This window comes from Chrysoperla carnea, chromosome 2 (assembly GCF_905475395.1).
Source record: "Chrysoperla carnea chromosome 2, inChrCarn1.1, whole genome shotgun sequence".
Classification (NCBI taxonomy): Eukaryota; Metazoa; Arthropoda; class Insecta; order Neuroptera; family Chrysopidae; genus Chrysoperla; species Chrysoperla carnea.
Genome location: NC_058338.1, coordinates 67,731,793 through 67,750,483, shown reverse-complemented (window position 1 = coordinate 67,750,483; position 18,691 = coordinate 67,731,793). Strand labels below are relative to the sequence as shown.

General features: G+C 30.8%; 1 protein-coding gene across 1 annotated transcript in view; it reads right to left on the bottom strand.

Moving 5' to 3' along the window:
• LOC123291837 (maternal embryonic leucine zipper kinase-like) overlaps window positions 1-16,053 on the bottom strand; it is a 44,375-nt gene extending 28,322 nt beyond the window's left edge. The window contains exons 1-6 of the mRNA XM_044872264.1: window positions 15,774-16,053; window positions 14,677-14,859; window positions 13,938-14,198; window positions 13,443-13,616; window positions 11,516-11,710; window positions 10,555-10,789 (exon numbers count right to left, since the gene is read on the bottom strand). Coding sequence (XP_044728199.1) covers window positions 10,555-10,789; window positions 11,516-11,710; window positions 13,443-13,616; window positions 13,938-14,198; window positions 14,677-14,859; window positions 15,774-15,995 — 1,270 coding nt within the window. The 5' untranslated portion in view covers window positions 15,996-16,053. The remainder of the gene's footprint in view (window positions 1-10,554; window positions 10,790-11,515; window positions 11,711-13,442; window positions 13,617-13,937; window positions 14,199-14,676; window positions 14,860-15,773) is intronic.
• Window positions 16,054-18,691: the final 2,638 nt, after the last annotated feature.

The following is an 18,691-nucleotide window of genomic DNA, read 5'->3' as shown; positions in this document are numbered from 1 at the left end:
GGTTTATTTTAAAATAACATTTACTACAACCTACTAGTGTTTGTAATACAAGAAGTTTTCTTCAGAATTACATTTAAAAGGTACCAAAAACAATATAATAAATATTAAGGACACATATTACATGTTGTTAAAAGAAATTTATTAACCTGAAAACTTTATAATTTGTTAATTCCAATGTCGTCTTTATTTATTTAATAAGTGTACATTGCCCCTTTCGAATAGCTAATCTAATTTGTAACATATATTTCAAATTGAAGATGGGTTTTCTGGTGGAAAATTTACAATTAATGGAGAGACAAATACTATCGCGATCTAAATTGTCACTCAATTTCAAGTCGTGTGAGGGCGTCTACAAACTCAGCGAAGAGTGATGTGAGAGAAATGAAAAACTGGAAACTAAATATCGATAGAAATGAGTCTAATTTTGTAACTGAGAGATTTTGGGAGCCGCTGAACTCGAGTATCACAACTAAAATGGCCCCGAGGCACCTAATGTCCAGGGCGGGCGATAAACACCTGGTCTCTTGGAATTTGCGAGAATATGTAACATATTTCGTCGAAACTCGTTACTCGGAGGTTTTCGGAGCCGTTGAACACGAATATTATTACTATGAAAATGGGCCCCGAGCTACCTGGTGCTCAATAACATTAGACTCATTTCCATCGATATCTAGTTTCCGGTTTTTCTAGTTATTCGTTTCTCTCTCATCCCTTTTTTCACAAAATTTGTAGACGCTCTCACAAATCGAATGCAAAAAATAACATCACGATCCGTTTTACTGCTCACGAAATCGGCAGTTGACCCGTTTTTGGTGCTTTATTTCTTCGTCCGAAGGTATTAAAATAAAAACATACTCATAATGCCAATAAAAGCACAGGCGAAAATCAAGCCATTATAGGTCAATAAAAGTCAGCCCAATCGAAGTTCGGGAATTGGCATCCTACTCTACTTTCTACTTGTACAATTGCGTGATATTCGAAACCAAATCCATTACTAAATAAAATAGAAACTAGAAATTGTTTATATGGTGGTGTGATTTAAAAAAAGGCAGACTGTAAGTTCCAAACCAAAATTTTAGTTACAAATCTTCAAGAAAAAAATAAACACATTATTTCCAACTCAGGACTAACTACTGTGAAAAAAGAGCTAAATTGTTTGCTTTTTACTTTTAAATCATTGTATTTCGGAGAGTAATTTATGTTTTCTAAATTGTATCAAATCTCCAGGATATATAATATCAAAAACCATTTAAAACTAATTTTAATACAGTAAAAACAATCAATTATTCTCAAAAAACTGAATCGATTTTAAACCCAAAAATTTGAGAAATTGTATAATAATAAACAATAGAAAGACGCAAGCCTGGAGAGATAAAATGTCTTTGTTAACATTACACAAGGTATAAAAGCATCAAGCAAATTGGAGGACAGACTATTCACAATTAAGATAAATAAAAAAAGGTCCTAAAATAATACTTGTGGTACTCCAATGTGAATGAATCCGGCAGATAGCATTACCTATATGTTTTACAAATACCTAAAATTTTGTTATAAAAATTTTTTCTATTAAAGAAGTATTTTTTAATTCGTGTAAAATCCATTTGTTCACTTTTCCAGGCTGTAAAACTTGAGTAACTAAAAATGATCTATTTTAAGCTAATCTTCTATCAACTCATTTTACTCAGGATCAAAAACCATAGCAATTTACTATTCAAATGTATATGTGTCTAATTAAAAATAGCCCACTGTTTTAATGGTGTAGTCATTTCATAAAGCACTGCTGGTTTTTTTTAAGATTAAAACCTGCTTATAATTGCCATATTAACTGCTTGTACCTGTGCATAAATCGTCTGTGAGAGTTTCACTCCATAATTTTTAATTTCCGATAAATTGTCAATGAATATCAATATGATAAGTATCAATAAGTTGAAGATATAAAAAAGATTGAATTTATATGTAGAATATATCTTTTCTTTATCTTTTTTAAGTATTATAAAACTGTTGTCTGTCTGTTTGTCCGTTTTTATTTTTGAGAATCACACAAAAACTACTGAACCAATTTTGCTGAAATTTAATTTGTCTAAAAGCTTATGAATAGACTTGAAAGCTGAATGTATTATCTCGTCCCGCTAATTGTCAACTGGATATATTGATTGAGGCGTTTCGATACTAAAACAAAAGTGTAACCAAAAAAGTGAAATTTTTTGTCAATTAATGAATATTTAATACGCCTTCTGGATAAATTTTAAGTCAATTCTCTGTATGGTTTACGATAAATTAATTATTAAAATCAGCCCTTTTTACATGGTGGTATATGAAGAAACCGTAATGAATGTTTTTTAGTAAACAAATGCTTTTAAAAATGTCACCATTAACATAAAAAACTGTTATCAATATTCCTCTAGTTTTAAGGTTTAAAATTATACCAAAATTAAGAACTTTAGAGAAGCAATATGAATTTTTCAAAAGACGTATAAAAGGATGTTTCGTATAAAGAAAGTTTTGTATCATTTTCATTTATTTGTTATTGAAATACCTTAAACCACATTTTCTCGCAGTTAATATTTACTTTAACCATACTTATTATACTGCTAGACTAAATATTTACAATAAATTGCGAGCAATCCAAGATATAAGATCGAAGATCGTCTTGTTAACCAAAGAATAGAGATAAGACTGGTTGTTGAAGGGAGAGTAAGAGTATTAATTTAAAGTTGGTATTGCCGAAGCGGTGCGGGTATCGGCTAGTATAAAATGATTGTTGTTACGAATTGATTTATAATTGACATTTAAATAAAACGCTGTACAAACTGAAGAAAAGAGTTGTATGTTTTGTATAATAAACCATACGGACCACGGTGGTATGTATGGTATGTAATCATTATATTTTAATATTTCAATAGATTTATTATAATAAAAATTATAACATACATAAACTGTAACAAAATATATAATACAGAAAGAAAGAAAAAAGATCGTAATAAAAAGGTGAGGTCAACTGTCCATCGACATATTCAACAAACACCACCAATCTCAACTACAGTATTTTATAATGTACTGTTGGTAAGAAAACTTGGCAGAGTCTCATTTAAACAAACTTTTGCTGATCAAATAAACGGGCTAAGGGCGCAATTTCACTTTTAGGGCAACTTTTAGGCAACATGTAAAATGCGGCATTGACGCATCCTGCACACAGTCTTTCCATAGAAGCAACACATAGCGATATAAAATATACCTCCTTGCCGCATGCTTCAAGTTAACTGTTGTTGTCTGTCGTTTGCGTCATCTCTCGGCGTGACTCAAGCAGTCAAACAGTGCCTCCGTCTAACCAACAGTCAACGGATCGGTGCGGCTTGTAGCGGGCAACATGGAGTGGATAAATGAAAAAACTTTGCCTTTTATTGTCAATTACCAAAATTACCCCGTATTATGGAATAAAAACATTGCTTAATACAAAGCTATAAGAATTTAAAACGATAAAGTGGAAAACAATTACCGATTAAATAAAATAATTTTACTGTGATGGAGGTAACAAAAAATCAAGTATTTGCGGACAGCATTTCATCGCAGGCAAAAAAAGAGTGGCTCATTTTCTAGAAATGCTTGGCTCGAATATTCGAAACAGATACATAAGCGGTGAATAACTATCACCCATAGCCAAATATCACAATGTCACTAACAATCTCACGTGAGGTGTTACTGCTTCCCGAAAGTTGGTATTATAATTTTTTTTCATAGTCAGATTTTTTGAAGTAAAAAGTACCGAAAATCTTCTTTACTCATCCGTGTGAAATTTCAAAACAAAGCATCATCGTCACCAACCAACTTGTACAAATTATACTGAATTTCTTGATCAAAGTTTATCAAAAAAGCCGCTATCGCGACTGATTGTAATGACAAAATGTATCAAGCTGAAATTGCCTGATTGGAATCGCTTTAGACTCATGCTACACTCATGTATGACAAAGCACATGCAATGTGGAGCAACAATGCCGATATTTAATTGAATTTTGTGCCACATTGTCGGACGCCTACAATAGCCAAAATTAGGAAACAAGTATCAAGCCACATGTCGTTCAGTGTTGCCACAGTGAAATTGCTCCTTAAGGAGTTGCTCTATCCCTGCAATTACCTTCCCTAAGCGAATATAAGCAAATATACTGGGACAGTCAACAATCATCTATAAATCAAGATAAGTAATCGCGGATGAAATAATCAGAGGCAGGTAATTATTGTTAACTCTCGCGTCTCTTCCATGGCGACGCGTATGATCTAGGGTTTAACGCGAAAAAACTAAGTATCCGACGCGGAACGAATTACTTGAGAGCCGAAGAGTGGTTATTCCAAAGCGAAATTCACTTGCAGAAACAGATGTAAAATGTTCCAATAAATGGAGCACATCTAGATGTAAACAAGACTGAAAGTGGAATTTACGTACGTGTCAAATTTGTCACTGCCGAGATTGGTGAATACTAGAAAACTCTGATAATACCAGTTGCAACTTATTCCGCGTATCAATGAAGGTCTATTAACCATATTAGGCGCAGTAAGTGTTTTTTTAGTCTTCGTAAATCAACGTTAACATTTGCTTTAAATTTCGGTGCCCCTTTAAATGTTGTCACCCTAGGCCTACGCCTAAATCCGCCTCTAGACGAGAAGAGCTACATTATGTGAAAAAAACTTGATGATCGAAAAAATTGTTCAAATACAGACCTGCAATATCATTTTATTTAAAAAAATTTATATGTACCAAATATTATTATATAACCTACGGATATCTCTTTTCTTGGACATAACAGATATAACAAAAGGATTTTTTTATAACACACAGGAACAGTTACACTGCTGACATTTGAAAGTGTTTAAGCTGACAGTCATTCATTTATTCATTCGTTTCATTCAATCTTGCAATCTTTCCTTTTATTAAATTATATTATACATTTAAAATAGTTGACGTCTCAAATCTTTGTGTTCATCATTATTGTTATCTGTGGTCAGTCGGTCTGCTGCACCACTCACTGTTACTTGTTATTTTATTTTTAAAAAGGTTGTTTTTTTTTTTATTTTGCAACTAAAATACGTAGAATTCATATCGAAAATATTACCTTCAATAAATATATCAATGTATTTAGGGGAAAAAATGCTTTTCTTTGAATGTTCTATTTCCAGAACCAAAAATGTTCTCACGGAAGTTAAATTTACCATCGAATCTTGGTAACAGTGACCTTCAAGACCACACAGAACACCAGAGTGTAAAGCTAAAATGTAAAAGACAAGAAACAAAACCTACTTGCAGGATTAGCCTGAGCAAAAATATAGAAAATACCTAAATTCGAAAGAAACTATATATATAATCATCAAATGGACTCGATTATTTTTATTTTTGGGCTAAATTTTCCCTATGTATTGAGTTTTATCGAAATTGAAAGCAACAAGTTTTTCTCAATTTTTTATCGATATAGGTATTTACCAAAATAGAATATTCTACTATGTTTCAAAAAGTACTTCAAAATGTTGATTTTCTTAATTAAAATCAAAAAAAATATATATTTCGGCAAAATAAACACGCTTTTATGCCATAAAATTTAATTAAATTTTAAACCTTTTTTATTCTCGCAAAAACGCTGTCAGCCATTTTGCTCACGTAATATTGATAAAAACAACAGTTGTGTATGTAATTATTATAAGTGTAAATAAATTTGATGGTGACATAACCTACAATTACTATGAAAGCCATCAACAAATTTGTAATTAATGCATATTATTTTTGCCTATATGACTTCACACTATGGCGGCTCGTGTTTTAGGTCACGTGATATGCAGATTAAAAATTACGACTTTTAATTTTAATGTAGTATTATCAGAATATTAAGTAAATTTCTAGATAAATTTTAATTTTTTCAAATATATTTTTCACTACCGAAAGTACTCCGTTAGTAGGAAGCATACATTTTGTAGAGATTTTTTCGAGAACTACTCTTCTGCTTCTTATTTTCCAAAAACAAAGACAATAGAAAATTCTGATTTTTTTTATCTCTGTAAGTGTACCTACCCAAAAAAGCCCACAGTAGAATCTCGATAAGTTAAAACCCAAGGGAAATATTACATAATATAACCTTCTAAGGGTTTAAGTTAAAGAGTTTAAATGGTTCATATTTTTACTTCGTGAAGTTTATTTAAGCTCTTTGTTTATTGATTATCTAAATATAATCTTCGTCAAATTTTTAACTTTCCAGAGGAGGAAGTTAATATAATGGGGCCGATTTTGAAAATCTACAGTTTTACATATTTCTGCAGTTTCAAGGCCGCAATATCCGACTCAAACCTTTTCAATGTGATGTCTGTGTATGCATGTGTGTGTGCGTATGTACCTATGTTCGTTCGGATCTTTCGCCTAGATTATCTCGTGAACCAGTTATGACATTAACACGTGACTGGGCTTATTCTACGCATAATCGCGTATTTAAGAACTGAAAGAGTTTTCAGCAGAATTAGTTGAGTCGTTTTTTAATGGTAATAATAATACTGGAAAAAACTTAATAAACAGAATCTGAAAAGTGGATAAAACACATCATTTATCTATGGAGAGAATGATCGTTCCATCATAAGCTGCAGTAAATGTTCGAAGAATAATCTATGAAGGCTAACAGGACCTTTTTTTTAATGTTTTTTCCCCTCTGGGAAGTTAGTTGTGTGGACTACAGGGGTCGCACGACTTCAATACCACACCGACTAAGTACTGCCAATTTATTTAAATTATTTTATACGTATGGTTTAGCAATTAATAACTTATCCAAAATTCAAATTTTTTTCTACAAATTGTCTTAAGGATGTTCCAGCATGGTATTTGCAGTTTCTATGTTAAAGCAATGGTACAATTTTTTTTTCGACAGAATTTAACGAAAAATTAAATTTAAGAATTTAATAATGCTTACTATTAATTCCCAAAGTTTCAGAAATTTTGACCGTTTAAAATGGGAAATAATTATGCCAACGTCCCAATTTCGATTAATTTACGTCAAAATTAATATCTCGAAAGTGAAAATTAATTTCTAAATTTTTTTTTTAGAATTGTATTGTATAAACATTTTTTTCTACTTTTTCTTCAATATATAATAATATCATAAAAAATAGTTGGAGAGACCGGACATTTTACATGCTTTAAATGGGACATGACCCTCAAAATCGCGAACTTTGTCTTTAAATATCTCGCGATCTAAACGGTCAAAAATTATGAAATTTTAGGAATTCATAAATAAAGCTATTATAAACCCGAGAAAAAAAATTCGGCCAAATCTGTCGAAAAGTGATTTCATGCTGGTACTACCTTAAGAGAGTAAATCTGTTTAAATAGAGCACATTTTTGGGTAATTTCTAATTGATTATTAATATTTACCGGTTAATATAAATACTTTAATCGTAACATATACATATTTATGTCACAGTGTAAAACTTCACACACAAGTTTTTAGTGAAGGTATACATGTTTAAAGTATATTAGTATATAAATAAAATTATACACAAGAGACCACTTTTATACAAACAAATGTACAATATTTTAACAAACCTCTTATCTTACAAGAAAAAGTTCATCCCATTTTCACAACTATCTAATACAGAGAGTTATATTTTCTTATTCGTAAAACTAAGAATCTTATTAAACACATTCAAAGTTTTGTTTTTGTAATTTAAAATGAACCAACTAAAAGTACAAGCATATACAGTGTGTCCAATTAAGTCGGCACTGGAAAATTTTTATATTATTTGTTGTTCGGCAATATTTATTGGGAAGAGTTGATTTTTATTAAAAACTACGGTCAGATATCTAATATTATCCGTCTACCATAACAAGTGAAATTTACAAAATTAAACAAACCCCCGACAAATTTTACGGGTACAGAACCCTAAGCTCGCACTTGAAACATATGTAAGAACACTCTCCATTAAATTACCATTTTCCTTAGAGCCTTCTATAAACTGAATCGATTTTGAGGACCATTGCCCAATTTTTAAGTTGTTCCGGGTACAAAATCCTAAACTTGCAGTTAAAAGATAGCTAAGAACCCTCTCCATTAAATTACCTTTCAAATGAAACAAAAAAATCCAAAGAGGTTCATCCGTTTAGGCGCTACGATGCCACAGGCAGACAGACAGACACAAATATAGCGGTCAAACTTATAACACCCCTGTGTTTTAGTTTGGGGCTGAAAAAAAATACATATAAATTATCAATGCTAAATACATAGAAGCAGAGACAGATTGTCCATAAAGCAAAGTATGCAAGCATCTACAGGTACGAAGTTACAAAGGGGCGCGCGCTGAAGTTTATAAACATAAAATTAATTCCAGTCCGTTGTGATTAACATTTTTATATAATTTCTGCAGAAAAGAAAAATTTTAATAAAAATGCACAGCAAGCCTTGGAACGCTCAATAGCCAAGAATATGAAAAGGACACAAAGAAAACACGGAAGATAAAGCTCGCAGCAGATTAATCTGCCACAGATATTACTTCTTCATTATCTGGTCGGGAAACATTCAGAATGACAATATATCTAGTAATTATAGACAGAATTGTGATTGAACTACAGAAGAGGCGATAATTTTACAGAAATTTTTACAGTAAATTTTCGTTTTTAAGCAGTTTGACCAATCTGAACACTGAAGAAGTCCAAAATGGAGCAAGTATTTTAGTAATGATGTATTCTGTTGATTTAGAAAAGTGTTTTTTAATGAATGTATCCATCTACGTTTTTATTTAACAACGCTTGAGCCGGAAAACAGCCCCCGAGCGGGAGTTCTCCGGCTCGGGGAAGTTTAAACGAGAATTTACAGGTTCTGAGAAATAAAGAACTTGAAACTAAGGAAGTATAAAAAGGTCTTTATTGATAGGTTTTTATTACAGGAGACGCCGATTTTTTAAACTGTCTACGGGCGCCTCTGCAGAGACGAGTTATTAGTAAAAATAACAAAGTCTGTTTTTTCATGGTAGATGGATAATACTGAATATCTAACAGTAATTTTTTTCGATAAACTTCGTATAAGAATGCAAGAAATTGATATATAATTTTTTCGTTTTAGGTCATGCATACCTCTTTATTTTCAACAACTTTTATTCATAAAACAAATAATAAAAAAGTTTTCCATATGGTACCAAATGAATTGGACACACTGTGTATATTATTACATAAACCAATATTCTTATATACAAGGATAAATAAACACGGGCTTTCTGAAGACAATTCTCAACCATGTTTTAGAAGGAAAAAGTTCCAGAAAGGTTAGTGATACAAATCTTCGAGTATAACTCATTTATCATTCGGGACTTCTAACGCAACGCACATTAATGTTTTCGATTCCTTCAAAGTAGATTTCTAGCCTACTCCAACAATTTGCATTAAGCCATTTATCAATTTTGTATTCTTTATCGTTAGTATAAAGGGTGATCAGACCTAATTTACGAATCCCAAAACCAATCGTTATTTTTCGACATAGACAAGAATAAGAATTATCGAAGTAGGCAAGAAATGTATTTTAAAGGAATCATAACAATTGATGTGAGTTGCGCCAGGATTAGAGTCCAGACATACTTTTCGGAATAAAACCGGTCTGTGTATAAGGCAAATTGCATCTCGCACTACAACTCTAAAAGATTAATTTCCCTACAATTAATACCATTCTCCCTAAGCGGCTAATGAACAGCTTAGGGTGAAAGAGCTTCAATTTTAGCTCTATCTGCAGTGGCTACATTCATTCTAGTGGAGGTCAGTGCAATCCGAAAAATTTCTATAACTCTTGTAAATTTGTTTTTGTAAGAAAACATATATGTCTTTTATGAAATTTATTTCTTCTTTAGATGAGAAAGGTGCTCCGCTGCTCCGCATTCATAAGAAATAAACTTGGCTGAATCTTAATCGAAAAAAATATCTCGACCTTTGAATCAACAATTAATAATTTTAAATAAATAATAGTCTAAAAAACACGCTTTTGTAACTAGCTGATCTAAAACGTAGAAAATATTCAAGTTCAAAAAAAAAAATTGAGTGATTAAGAATAAAATCATTTTATCATAAAAAACGAAGACGCTACAAATACTCTAAGAGGTACCGAAGAAGTTTTGCAGAGAATTCATTATAATTTTATTCTTCGTGTAAATCTTTGTATGCGTGTGGGCACTTCGAACAGTTATTATGATTAGGTAACGGATTGTACCTAAAAACTTACAAAAATCTAAAAAATATAAAAATCATAGGCGTTGTAAAGAACTTTTAGGGACAACCTGTATATACCTTATTTATTTTTCATGAATATTTGAATCCTATTCTACAAAAAATAAATATATTATTTATTTTTATCCTAGTTTTTCATACAAATTAACAATAGTATTGCACAGTGTACCATCTAGTTTGAAAGTACTAAACTATAAAGGTTTGGTGAATCATTGTGAACTCCATCTGTTAAAATATAGCGATACTATGAACGTAATTATGAACGTTTTTAAAAATTAAGAGAAAATTCAAATACAAAAAGCATAATTTTTTTAAAAGAAACTTACTTGGTGAATGATCTCCATCCAAATTTGGTGTGCGTATCCGTTTTAATGGCTTACGAATACTGGACGGTTTTCTAGGTTCAATAAAGTTTTCATTTGGGCTTAATACTGTTGGTGTCACTTTAGTTGATTGATTTTCTTTATACGTTTTTGTATGAGGTGTATCAGGCGATGTTTGAATATTTATACTGACTTTTCGTGGTGGGCTCGGTGGTGTGACACTGTACATATCTCTTTTCTATAAACAAAAGATATTATTCAGTATTTTCGATGAAGGGAAGGAAGTTTTCTATTCAAACTCATAAAAAATTTGAAGCCAAATAAATAAGTTTGAATCGAAATGAATGAAAATTTTGAGTAGGTTGAAATTAAAATGAATAAAATATTAAAATTTTTTTACCTTATTCACAAATATTTTTGAATATTTGATTCGGAAACTGAATATCTGATTCATTTCTCATTCATTTGAATAGTTAGTAAATCAATCGGATTTTTTTGCTATAGTCGTCCACCCGACTGCGACGAAACAGCACTCTTTTTGTTAAATGATTTGAACATCTTAAATGAGCATGATAACGTCATATTCAAAAAATACTACACCGATGAGCTTTTCTAACAGCTCGAACATGCCGTACTTAAGTATTTTTGTTTTTCAATACAATAGTTGACTTTTGATGAATTGTTTAATAATTATTAATGTTATAAAGTGGTCATATTGTCCGACAAATTTCCTGCTGCGTTTTATCAGACCGATACCATAAATATAACGTTATCATGCGCATTTGAAAATGCAACACTTTCGAAAAAAGTCGTAGAGAAAAGTTTGGTAGGTTCGCGAAAAGGAGGCAATTTAACATAAAGGGTGCTGTCTTGCGAACTAGTAGGATTATCTTCCAAAAAAAATTTTTTGTGAGTTTTTTTTACTTAGGATTATTTCACTAAATGTAAAAAATTAATTATTTACCATTTTTGAATCGGTATCACAATTCTTTAAACTTGATGAACTTGAAAGTTTTAATGGTAAACCTCGTCGTTTTCTTGATAACAGTAGCAAGTATGTTGCCGTATCATAATCGTATGCCCAAGAATTTAATTTTGACCACATTTGATCTGAGGTTGTTTTGCTCTTAGCAGCCATTGTATTCACACAATCTTCATCCTATTAAAAAACAAAAAGAAAAAACAATAAAAAATTTATCAAACAGCTTTTGTAAAGAAATTATATTGTTTATGAAAATTTAAATTTAGATTGGGCTCATTTTTTTTTTCTTCAAGAGTGTTTCTTTTTGACATTGTATCTTTCGAAAACTATAAAGCTTTTCGTAAGCATAATCGTTAAAAATTTTCAATCAGAATTTGTTTAAAAGTTAAGAATAGAGGAAATAACCGAATACTGGAAAAATCGTGCCTTAAATACACTTCATTACATAATCCAAAATTTAATTTATCAGTTCATTTTGTTTGTAAGAGAGTTGCTTCATTCAAATATTTTAATGAATTTATTTCATAATCATGATTTGACAATTTCCTTAATTTAAAATAAAGTGTTAAATCAAAAAAATTGGTGTTTTTCTTTGGTTAACTTCCTTTATTATTAAGCTTCATAGGTTAGATTAGGTTAAGTTAGAGTGGCAGTAAAGGGGAAGGACACACTTGGGCCAAAGGGTAGCGTTTCCAACTCTACGAACTTTTAGATACATCTATCAACTTTGAGTATTTGTTTCAAATCTACTACCTCGCAAAAAAAATCGACCAACTTTTTTAATTTACAGAAATTTAAAAATTTTAATAAAATTCCGTGAAAATGCTTATATTTATGCCTCATAATATTATGTTTCTTTGTTTTTTATAGAATTTTCTATCGCCTTTTCATTAATTAAACACTTACTGAAAACAAAAATTCTAAATTGTTTAATCAAAATATGAAATGAAGCATTTAGTTAGTTTTGGAACAAGGCGACCGAAACCAACAAAACGGCCCCATAGTAAATTGAGCAGAAAAAAAAAAGAGATTAAATCTTCCAACTTTTAAGCAGGATTTGCTGAATAGTACTAACTTTTTAAGTCATATCTACCATCTAGACAGATTTTGGGTTGGCAACGCTGCAAAAGGGTCCGTTATGATACCGAAAAAAGATTGACCCATCCATAGCCACTACTCCTGATGGCATGAATCATTTGGAGTTGTTCAGAACAGCAGGAGTGCTTTGACATCAACGGGCTTAAAGCCGGAGAGGTTGTCATAGAGAGTTGGACAGTGGCCGAGATGATGATTTATCGTTTCCTCCTCCCCTCACCGAGACAGTTACTGCAATAGCTTTATTTGTAAAATTTGATCATGCCACCACCCAAGGCACCCTCTTTAGACATTGAAAATTATCCAGAATTATCTGCTGAATTTAAGCTGTTCAAAAAAGAAAATGTGGATTGGACGGTACTAAGTGTGATTGGTCAACGATTTTTTTAAAGCTTTGTATTTAGTAATATTGTCGGAATACTAAGTTTCGTTAAGTCTCGAAATTCGAGTAAATTTGAATGGTGGCATGCCCTCGAAAACTAAAACTAAATTGTTTCGGGGTTATTTCCAGCCTACCATTAAAATTGCTCCAAATTTCGAACCTTTGATGTGTAATACTACCAGTAGTAAAAAATGAAACATAAATAAATAGACAAAATTTTCTATAACGAATACCACAAGTCCATGGCCAAAAGTGTATCACGATCAAGCATCATCAAATCATCTTAGAACCGTTTTAAATGATTACGACGAATTAATTTTAAAAAATTAGTAACGAAGTATTTTATTTGTAAGATTTCAATGAATATAAATATTTATGTATGCGAATAATATAAAACAAAGCAAAATTAATAGTTTTTTGAAAATAACATACTTTTTCAGAACGTTCAGTAATTATTTCAACAGGATTCAATATACCAATTGTTAACCATGGATGTGATAATAATTCAGTGACTTTAATACGCTGCTTCGGATTGATTTGTAGCATTGATTTGATTAACATTCTACTTTGGTGTGACATCCATGAAGGTTCTTCATATTTACCACGCTGCAAAACAATATTCGGATTTGAAATTGAATAATTCCTATAATCATCACTCAATCATAAGGCGTACATATTTTGGAATTATTTAAAAAATGTACAGGGGCATAGGCCTTAGATACTCCGACCAAACTCAGTAATATGCGTTTTTTTTTATATTAAACACAGGAAGCCCTTGAAAATTTGTGTTATATTTGGTAGGAATGTCTAAAATGATTTAAAAAATATCCATTCTCTAAAATTGCATGATTTCTCAATGTTGCTGAATTATTCAAAAGGCTATTAATTCCAAAAAATGTACCCCGGTTTAAAGACTACAATACTCACCAAAATTTTTTTGTATAAATTTTCGATATTTTGATCATCAAATGGCAAATATCCCGCCAGAAGCGCATACAATAACACACCCATTGACCATACATCAACTTCGGATCCTAAATACTCTTTACCCAAAACTAACTCTGGCGCAGCATATGTTGGTGATCCACAAGATGTGTACAGAGGGCAATCCATTCCACCGTTTGGTCGTGCGCAAAGACCAAAATCAATTAATTTTAAATTTTCATTTTTATCTAATAATACATTTTCCTAGAATGTAAGCAAAAAACCAATGTTTAACAATTTTCTAGATAGATTCTCTAAGTCTCCATAAATCAAGAGATCAAGATTTTAGTATCCGTTAATATTTAAAAAATGGCTTCAAAATTCGAAACATGTCACAACATATTACAAATGTAACAAATGGGAAAGCAAATAAAAAGAATTCGTTAAATTTGAAGTGTTATTTTATTTTCAACAAAATAAATAAATCTCTCTACATTAAATTACTGGGCCATCAGTTGATATAGTAGCAATTCTAGAATGGATTACTTTATTTCCAACTATTTATACTTTTATTATGAAAACATTTAAATTCATCTATACAAGACCATTTTGGTATTAGTTTAGATTAAATCGGGACAAAATCTCTTCAAGGGGTTTCATCTAACATCATTTATGTATAGGCATTATCTCTTTGAAGTCAAACGAACAGATTTGTGCGAAATTTTCTCTGAAATTTACTTACGGGTTTTAAATCACGATGTGCATAACCTAAGCTGTGTAAATAAGCAACTGCTGATACGATTTGTCGAAAAAATTTTCGACTTTCTGATTCTGTTAAACGATTTTTTTCCACAATATGATCAAACAATTCACCGCCTGAACAATACTCGATTATCATATAAATATGTGTGTCTGTTTCTATTACCTATAAAACAAATTTAGTTTATATAATAGATGAAATTCTTGGCTATCTATCTTAGAAATGAAATACGATTTTCGTTATTTATAATTTAAATGACTCGTTGTTTCTTAGTTTCGCAATTATCTCAATCGTGTTTCGATTTTCGATCAAAACTTAAAAAGACCAAGTTGTACTTGCTGAATTAAATTATCGAGTTTTTGGATACTTTATGAAAATGAAGAAAGGTGGGAAAAATATTTAACAAATTATTAAGATTTTTTCGTTTACAAAACAGATAATTAACATAATTTTTTCGGTAAGGATATTCGAACTACCGTGTTACTAACGACTATCTAACGCTAACGCTATCTTTAGAGATTTTTCTTAAAAAAGCTCCTAGAACGTCAGGTTAAAAATATTAAGGTATTTTACGTAGATTAAAAATCCGTTGTTGGAGTTGGTGAAAAATTAATAAATTATCCTTGTGATTGCTTTCATTAACTGACCCACGGGTTGACTATACCTTTAATGGTGTCAAGTTATCATGGGTCTACGGGGTTTTTTGGCTTTTTGGTTCAAAAAACCCTATGATTCAAAAAACTTAGATATTATTCTGTTCATGCTAATAATCTACACCAAATTATATTTACGCGAGACTCACGCTAAACGCACGTTAGTACCACGTTAGTTAAATCGAGTATCTAAATTTGATGTTTACGATTTTTGTCTCCCCTCAATAGTATGAAGTGCATACATTTTTTTAGTTTCATAATTGGACTATTAATCACTGATCGATCGTTCGATGTTTATTGATTTGATCCGAATTATTCTTTTATGAATATTGTTTCATAAATTTAATAATATTTCATTTATTTTTGTAAGTTTAAAATGTAAAATATTCCACTTTGGTTAAACATACACATGTATATCATACATACCTGATATAATTTACAAATATGTGGATGAGATAAATTTTTAAGTGCTTCAATTTCTAATTTAACTCTTGGTAAATCATTTCCCAATTTCGATTTTTCCATTATTTTAATAGCAACTTTTTCTCCAGTTGCTAAGTGTGTTGCTAATTTTACTTTTGCAAATCCTCCACATCCTATTGTCTTTTCAACATCGTACAAACCCTTTAAAACACCGTATCGTCCCATTTTGTTTACACAAATATTTACTTATTAATTAAACAAATATAATTAAATAGCATTTATATTAAAATAATTGAGAATTCATATAATAAGTCGTAAAAATAATAAAACTGGTTTTAAAAACTTTTTATTAACTTTTAAACTTTAGTAAAAAACGCTTAATTAAAAACAACTGACATTTGTCAAATTCATTTCATTCAAACTGTAACCGTTTTTTGTTTTTTTGGTTTTTAATACTCTGCCATCTGTTCAAAAACGGTTAGAACTGATGTTGGCTTGAACTCTTCAGTCATGGCTGGTCATGGCTTTTAGGCAGAGTTGCGTACATCAATGAAAGTTACTGTTCAGTTTTCACGTGTTAAGTTTAGTTTTGGTTTAGTTAAAACTTGTTGAATAGAAATTCTTGTGAATTAATTGTTGAAAATAACTTTGTGTGTAAATAATGAACGTTAATCAAGGGCCGCATAATGCCCGAAATTTTATGACAAGAAAGAATAAAATTAAATCTGGAAATGTTAGATTTGTGGCAGGTGAATTAATATCTTTTTGCTAAATTTTTATACAAATTTAATTCAAATGAACAAATTACAAAAATTTTGTTTCGACAATGCTACGTTTGAAGTTGGAAGTATTAGTTTTCAATACTATATCATTTATAGGACGGAATTCGCTATCCAAAAAAGGGTGGCGCCGAGAGAAACCAAATATTTCAGTATCAACTGCGGATCGAACTCCAAAAATTTCTGCACTTTTTCGTTCAAGGTATGTGGTACCTTCATTAATTAAAAAAAATTTAAATAGGAATCAAACAATTGAATAAAATTTTTCTGTCCGAATGGAAATATTTTTATAACCATTCACCATAAAAAAAATCAATTCTGAAATTGTTTACCAGCTATCTACAAGTTAGAACACCGATGGCATTATAAAATTCCTTCAAAACCATTTCACTTCGCTATTAATTCTAAATATTTAATATACTTGTTGTCAAATTACGTACACAGTTGCTTTCAACTTATTTGACATTTTCAATTTTTTTCAAGAAAATAACTAGCCTGTTAAAAAATGAGTGCCACAACTATAAACTCATCTTAGAAATAAGATGTGGAAATGAAACGAATTTGCAAAATTTATGTAAAACAAGTGAAAACAAACAATTGACTGAGTTAATTGTTGAAATACCATGTATAGACAGTGTTACACATACATACATTCATCATACATACATAACTGATATCCCCATATAAAACATACTATACAATTTACATGTAATTTGCTCCCTCACGGGTAAAAAGTGATGTTTAAGAAAAGATGTTTCAAATAAAAGTTGGTTAATTTTTTATAAGGAATATTTTTTACATTTAAACTTTTGTTCTATCTCTAACGGTTTACAAGATGGGTCCTACGGATCCAAGACCCAATGACCTATCTTGCTCATTTACGAACTCGACTTCACTTTTTACTTCCTGAGTACGCTGTAATTTCAACTTTTTTCGTTTTTGAGTTATCATGTTGACAGACAGACGGACTGACAACCGAAAATGGACTAATTAGGTGATTTTATAAACACCTAGATACCAAAATTTTCTTTATAGCATCAATATTTTTAAACGTTACAAACTTGGGACTAAACTTAGTATACCTTGCATATTACACATATGCATGGTACAAAAATTTCTTTTTTAATCGTAAAATGATATATATTTTTGTTTTATTATAGTCAAAATTTACGCCTTCAATATTTTTCAACCTATTACTTTCGAATTTATTTATTTTTTATAGATTTTTGAATACCGGTGAATCAGTAAGAACTACATCAACTTCTACACCTTCTTATACAACAGATTCAGATAATTCTCGTATGACAATTGGTATGTTTGAAAGCATAATTAAATAATCTCATATTTTCCATTATTCCAACGATTTCGAATATTAATTCAGTCATAAATATTGAAATAACATGATTGGTCTATGAAATGGCTATGCCACTAAAATATTAGGCTATTTTTTACTAAACAATTCATTCATACTTTTGAACAGTACTGTTATAAGTTACTATAGTTTCTTTATGTACATCTATTTATTCAATGTCTACTGAAATTGAGTTTAAGCCTGCTGTCGTAGTTCTCTTGGTGGGAACCGATTACGGGATCTCTAGCATTTCGGGTTAACACCAAATCTCCGACAGTACAATGTTTTTTGAAAATAGTAACATTTCTTAAGTATAGTTTTAATTTTTTTTTTTTTTTTGTAATCTAAAAGCATTATGCGAAGGAAGAGGTGAAGCTCGAGAAGAAGTTGGCTTAGCAGCACTAGATATAAGCCACCCAGATTTGGGTATCTATCAAGTATCTGATACTCAAGGGTATACACAAACTTTAGCTGCCATCAATTTACTGAATCCGATTGAGGTTTGTAATTGTTCACTTTTACAGCTTTTAAACTCGGTTGTGAAGTTGAAAAGGATAGTCTTATAACACCTTAGATAAAGTAAGGCATTTTACCCAGGAATCGAATCCTCGCCTTGTGTATGTGATATAGAAATACAGATTATTTTGTGGTTTTGCTTAAAAATGTGATTTGGTGTAAGTTACAGAGCACCTAATATCTGACTTAGGTACGTAATTAACACCAAAAACGTACCTAATTTTGGCATTTTTTTAATGCGATTTCCGTACTTTGTGTCGCTGGCATAACAGACC